The sequence below is a fragment of the Pteropus vampyrus genome, unplaced genomic scaffold, assembly GCF_000151845.1.
Source record: "Pteropus vampyrus isolate Shadow unplaced genomic scaffold, Pvam_2.0 Scaffold267, whole genome shotgun sequence".
Taxonomy (NCBI): domain Eukaryota; kingdom Metazoa; phylum Chordata; class Mammalia; order Chiroptera; family Pteropodidae; genus Pteropus; species Pteropus vampyrus.
Genome location: NW_011889048.1, coordinates 642,631 through 649,085, shown reverse-complemented (window position 1 = coordinate 649,085; position 6,455 = coordinate 642,631). Strand labels below are relative to the sequence as shown.

Below are 6,455 nucleotides of genomic sequence, written 5' to 3'. Positions count from 1 at the left end.
GAACTCAGGTTTTTCCCAAATTAACCGAGTCCCAGCGGCGTGGACGTCTCCGTGGGGCCATCCTGGGCACTGTGGGGGCTGAGCAGCACCCCAGCCCCCTCACTCGATGCCAGGAGCACCCCCAGTGTGACCACCGCTGACGTCCCCAGACCTGTTCCAGTGGCCCCTCAGGGCAGAATCACCGCTGCGAGAACTCGCAGGTCTCAGGAGGGCACACGGCTCTGTGGCCCTCTGCTTTTCCCGTCCCTTTTTCAGTCCCCACGATTGGGACTCACCCCAGGGCTTGGACACGCTGGCCGCGTCCTTCTTGGCTGGGGCCACAGGGACCCAATGGGGAAACATGGAGCGTGGTGTGTGTGCCCCTCCGAGGACTGCGTCATGCTGCCCCTCGTCCAGGGGACCCCGAGCCGGTCCCTCCCGCATCCCCAGGGAGTGTGGTTCAACCCCCAGCTCCTGGTGGCCACAGAGTTGGAAGGAGGAAGTGGGGCGCTCAGCCCGGGCATGGGGCAACCCCAACGGCCTCCAAGTGTCGGGCTATAAGAGGGGGTGGCCGGCAGGGGAACCGGAGCCCTGCCCGACCATGACCCCAAGCCACAGGCCCTCCAGCCCTGCCCTGGCCTCAGTCCTGCTGGCCGTGCTGCTGGCTGGTGAGTGGGGCCACGTGTCCGCCTGTCCACCTGTTCACATGCTGCTGACTCTGGGGAATGTCCACCCACAACACCAGCCCAACGCCCTCCTGGCGCAGACGGGGAGACCGAGGCAGGACCTGGGCAGGACACGCGTGGGCTGAGTGCTCTCCGGGGAGGGAAGGAGCGAGGGGGAGCTCTGGGACTTCGACTCAGTTTCCCCATCTGTAAAATGGGCGAAGCCCAGAGCTGCCCTCCTGGGGAGGGGGCTGCAGGGAGGGCCGCTGACGCCACGTGTCCCCAGGTGCAGCGCAGGCGGCCGAGATCGTGGGTGGCCGGGAAGCCGAGCCACACTCGCGGCCCTACATGGCGTCACTGCAGGTGATAGGCAACCACTTCTGCGGGGGCACCTTGATCCACCCCAGATTTGTGCTGACCGCGGCCCACTGCCTGCAGAACTTGTGCGTGCCCCAGGGGGGCCCTGCCCCGGGTCTCGGGAGGGTGGCCTTGCCCCAGGTCTGGGGGGTGTCACCGAGGTGGCTGTCTGTGCTCTGAGCCGCAGGCTGCCGGGGAGGGTGGGGGGATGGGATGTGGGGGCCCGCGATGAGCGCCGTGACCCTCCAGACCCCTCGCCTTGGTGGACGTGGTGCTCGGGGCCCACAACCTGCGGGAGGAGGAGCCCAGCCAGCAGAAGCTCTCCGCCGTCCGCCAGTTCACCAACAGCTACGACCCAGAACAGAAGCTCAACGATGTGCTGATCTTGGAGGTGGGTGGGCGCCCCGTCGGCCGCCACCAGCTGGCTGGCGCGGTGTGCCAGGCCCGTGCCCGTGCCCGGCTGGGCCTGTTGGGGAGGGCCGCACGTGGGCCTGCCTCCCGGCGCCCGGCCCGCCCCCTTCTCAGCGAGAGGGCCCCCCCCCCACCCCCGCGGGAACGACAGCCCCGATTCCAGGCTCGTCATCTCATTTCCCTTGACCATATGTCTGTCTCCTGCACCCGGCCCCTCCCAAACACGGAAGATCAGCCCCAGGGAGCAGAGGTAGGGTCCCGGGGCTTAGCGGAGGACGGAGCATGCAGTTGGCGCCCAATATGTGCTTTGTAAACGAATGCGTGCCCCAGTGACAAATGCTACAAAGAGGAGGCCCATGGCATCAGAGAACGTAAAACTGAGCCCTGGCCAGGTTCGGAGGTCAATCAGGGCGGGCTCCCTGGAGGAGGTGACCCCCAAAGTGGAACCTGAGAGCGAGTGGGAGGGGACCGGGCGGAGGGAACAGCACGCCCAGAGACGGCACCTCGGGGTGCTCGGGACTCGGTTGGATGCGAGGCCCGGGTGTCTGTGGGGTCTGGAGACAGGGTCTCACTGCCCGTCACCCTTGTTCGTCCCCAGCTGAACCGCCCAGCCAACCTCAACGCCCAGGTGGCGGTGGCCCAGCTCCCCGAGCAGGGCCAACTGCTGACCCAAGGCACCCAATGCCTGGCCATGGGCTGGGGCCGGCTAGGCACAAGCGAGCCAACGGCCCACGTCCTGCAGGAGCTCAATGTCACCGTGGTGACCATCCTGTGCCGGCCACATAACGTATGCACCTTCGTTCCCCGTCGCAAGGCCGGCATCTGCTTCGTACGTATCTGCCCGGCTCCCGGGGCGCCACACCGCGGGCGGTGGGTGCTGCCTGGAGCGGATGGGGCGCCAGGCCCCGCCCCCCGGGGAGGCGGGGTGGGCGGCGGGCTGCTGTTGGAGTGTCCCCCTCCTCACTGAACAGCATGGGCTGTGCCTCCGTCCCCCACCTGGAGGGGGCACACCCAGCGTGAGGGGTCCACAGGCGAGGCCTAAGGCACAGTGGGGCACGCACGTCGTACCTGCTGGCCTTCGTGGATCCGGGGACTTTCCAGTTGGGGTCCCTCCAGACCCTGGGGAGGTGCGAGGTCCAGGCCCGGCCTGGGCCTGGGGCCTCAGGCACACAGTAGGAGGCCACAAACACCCGGTGTCACCCAGAGTGGCCTCGTCTCCCTCCGTCATCCGTGTGTCTGAAAGAAAATTCTGGGCTGGAAACATGTGACTCCTAAACAGTGCCAGGCTGCTGCCAGCTGCTGTCTCCCCGACGTAGCCGCGTCCCGGGGGGCTGAGCGCCCTGTCCCCACCCTTCCCAGGGAGACTCCGGCGGCCCTTTGATCTGCAACGGCGTCCTCCAGGCCGTGGACTCCTTCCTGATCAAGGCGTGCGCCAATCGCCAGTACCCCGACTTCTTCGCCCGCGTGGCGCTCTACGTGGACTGGATTCAGTCCGTGCTGAGAGGCACGGGGGACGGGGGCAGCCCCTGAGTCCCATTTCCCGACCCCCTGGGGCTGAAGCAGGACAGCAAGCCCCAACAGGGGGCCGGGGGACCAGGGTCCAGCCACACGTGCCGTCAATAAAAGTTCAAACCCCCACTGGCTCCTGTCTGTTCTTCCCACACGGGGAGGCGTGGGGGCAGGGGTCCCCAGCATCTGAGTCCCCAGACTCCAGAGTCGGAACGGGGGTGCGGAGCCAAGGCCTGCAGGCTGGCGGAGGGCCCAGGTCACAGCGAGTCCCACTTCCCCAGCACCCACAGACATGGGGTCTCATCCAGTCCCGCCGCCGGGGCCCCAGGCGAGTTGCTGCCCACCTCTGTGCCTCTCGGTTTCATTGTCTGGAAAAGGGCGTCACCCCAGACGCTTCTCAGAACTGTCCAAGGACCTCCAGCCCGGCCCTCCTCGGGGGCTGGGAGCGTAGCTTCCAGCTCTTGTCTCCAGCTCCGGGTGCTGCTGGAGGACCAGGCCATGTGACATGGCAGCCTGGGGCCCGTTGGGAGGCTTCCTGGAGGAGGCAGTAATGCCGAGCTAAGTGCCAACCATGAGCAGAAACATAGGGGGAGGGCCCTGGGCAGGGACATGGGAGGGCCGGGGCACGAGGCACCTGGTGTGTGTGGCTGGGATGGAGCGAGGTGGGGGCGGGGTGGTCAGGGCAGTGGGGGGCGGGAGGTGGCGGGCAGGGGAGCAGACATGAGCTGCATGGGCCTAAGGAGACGCCCCAGCTGAAGCTGGGGTCACTGGCCGGCGGGCGAGAGGCCACTGGAATGAAGCCATCGAGGCTCAGAGAGGGGACAAACTGCTCGTGGGACACATGGGAATCAGGAGATGGCTCTTTACTCCTGAGTCACTCTGCCACCACCTGGTGGCGGCGTGCAAGGTCGAGTGGGGGCGAGAGCTCCCAGGCCTGCCCGGCTCACCTTTCGCGCCTCGGCGGGCCCCCAGAGGGGGGATGCCGTGGTGAGTTTACAGCAGTCACAGCAGCAAACATGCTTGGGGACAAGGGATGTGGCTGAATTCTGGGAATGTACCCTGATGCGTGACAGGGGAGGCTGGGAATTCCCTGCATCTCCCGGGGCCCCGGGGAGGGGACGTGGTTTTTATAAAAAGCCCACAGTGCTGCGGGTAGCAGTTTGCTAGGGAATGTTGGGAACAGAAAGACCCACGAAGACGCAGCCTGGGGCTCTGTCTCTAGGGGGCTCAGGCGTGTGCAGGACGACCCAGGGAAGCTCTGTGCAGCAAGGACCAGGCCCAAGGGCGAAGTCCGGGGGGGTCGGGGCGCTGGGCTGATCTGCCAGAGGTCGGCTGGGCTGAGACTCGGGGAAAGGCAACCCCACGTGAACAGCCAGCAGGGTGAGGCTTGGGAGGCGTCCGGGGCAAGGGGGTCCTCGGAGGATCCCGGGGGGCCTCTGTTGCTGGGGACCACTCCCTATAGCTCAGGGGATCCCAGGCCTTCGGCAGCAGGGAGAGACACCCAGACCATGTTTCCCACTGGGGTGGAGCTCAGACCCCAAAGCGCAGTCACTTGTGAGCTCGACGGCTCGCCGCAGGGGGGTTGCCGGTGTGAAGACATGTCAGCGGCCCGGCGCCAGGCTCCCAGGCTGTACACCAGGCCACCGCTGCCCTGCCCTCCTGGCGGTGGCCAATGGCTAGCAAACCCTCCAGGATTTCACCTCCTTACCTAAGACCTTTACCATTGTTCGTTCATTCAATCCTTGGGATCTTATGAGGTGGAGGCCATCATTATAACTTCCCTTCTACACGCAAAGAAACCGAGGCACGGAGGGGTTAAGTTGGTGGCCCAAGGTGATGTAGTGGGCGAGTAAGTGGCCACAGCAGGAAAGGAACCCCGTTGATATGCTTGACCTCCATGAGATGTATGCGTGTGGTACACAGGTGGCGCTCAACACATGCAGCTTGGGTTAAATGAGGTCTCCCCGCCTGAGCCACCTCCTCCACAAAGACGTGGCTTCCTCCGCATTCCCCTCTCCGTGGACTGAAAATGGGGCTGTGTATGCAGCAGGCGCTTACTAAGTGCTCTGTGGTAACTTCAGGGGCCCTGCTAAGTGGGGAGAGGGCAGGCGTGTGGAGAAGGGACGGATTAAAGGGAGGCACTGAGCGCCTGCTGTGTGCCAGACTCTGGACAAGCAGGGCCATCATCCCCTGAGGAACCCATGGGGGTTCACTTGTCCCCATGTGGCCACACATGGAGGGGGGGCCCAGGGACCAGCAGGACGCCCCCAGGGCTCCCGCCCTCCGGTCCCTGCAGATGGATCCGTTGGTCCCCTCCCCTGAATCCTGTTTGGGGCCGGCGGAACGTTGCTTCTTGCGACAGCCTTGGCTTTGGTGGCCGTTGCAGCTGGAGCATCCTGGGGGAGGCGGGGAGAGGAACGAGGTGGGGGCTGGGCCCCGGGGGACCCCAGCTCCATTGTCTGGCCTGACTTTCTCCACGGACCAGGCGGAAGCTCTCGAGCTTGGGTGGACGGCACAGTCCAGCCCCAGGCCTGGGCAGAAGTCCTCTCCCAGAGCCCCACCACCTCGGGCGGGCCCGGGGTTCGGCCAAGCAGGTTGGAAGGGGTTCTTCCCCAGAACCCCTGCTGACGATCCGAGACCGATGGGCCCCAGGTGGGAGTGAGGTCTCCGTCGTGGCGACAGTTGAAGTGGGGCTGGAAGGCCAGGCCCGGGGAGGGAGGTGGACGGCATGTGCTTTGGAAGGGAGCTGCCTAGCTGCCCATCTTGGGGCCTGGCTTCGAGCCCCAGCTTGTCCCCCAAGTCACGGAGCAGGAACTCACAGGGGATACCTCACTGTGCCTTAGCCTCCTCATCTCAAACGAGGAGCCCACAGCCCCCCCCTGGCTGCCGTGTCTGGGTAAACTGAGGCAAGCGAGGGCACCCAGCCAACGCCCTTCGGGCCTAGTGTTGCCGGATATAGAAAAAATACAGGACGCCCAGTTAAACTTGAATGTTCTGGTAAACGACGACTAACTTCCTAGATCAGTGCAATATTTGGAACATAGTCATACTGAAAAAAATTGTTTATCTGACTTTCAGATTTAACTGTGAGTCCTGAATTTCACCTGGAGCCGACCCGGGCCCCTTGCGCCCCTCCCCCAGCCTCTCTTCCGATCAGCGCCTGGTCCTGGGGGTGGGGAGGAAGTGGGGCAATGCACCCGCTCCCCCGCCAGGCCATAAGAGGGCCCGGTGGGCACCGGGCAGACACCAGCCCCTCCTGGCCATGGACCGACGCGGTGGACTCTCCAGCCCGGCCCTGCCTTGCATCCTGCTGACCATGCTGCTCGGTGGTAAGTGGGGCCGCATGTCTGTCCATCTGTCCCTGGGTGTCTGTTCCCACCTCCCCACTGTGCCCTCAACAGCAGGGCCCCCTCGTCCTCATGGGGGGGCGGTGGTGGCTGGGATGGGGAGGCTCGCTTCTGGAGGAGGAGCCTGAGGTCAGAGTGGTGAGGACCCGGGAGCCCAGGGTGTGGGCCCAGGGTTCCAGAGCTGAAC

At 65.3% G+C, this 6,455-nt stretch overlaps 1 protein-coding gene across 1 annotated transcript in view; it reads left to right on the top strand.

Moving 5' to 3' along the window:
* Positions 1 to 580: 580 nt before the first annotated feature.
* Positions 581 to 6,455, top strand: part of LOC105302268 (myeloblastin) — a 12,023-nt gene continuing 6,148 nt past the window's right edge. The window contains exons 1-6 of the mRNA XM_011375235.1: positions 581 to 647; positions 931 to 1,087; positions 1,251 to 1,392; positions 2,011 to 2,241; positions 2,772 to 2,931; positions 5,538 to 5,608. Of these exons, the coding sequence (XP_011373537.1) occupies positions 581 to 647; positions 931 to 1,087; positions 1,251 to 1,392; positions 2,011 to 2,241; positions 2,772 to 2,931; positions 5,538 to 5,608 (828 nt within the window). The remainder of the gene's footprint in view (positions 648 to 930; positions 1,088 to 1,250; positions 1,393 to 2,010; positions 2,242 to 2,771; positions 2,932 to 5,537; positions 5,609 to 6,455) is intronic.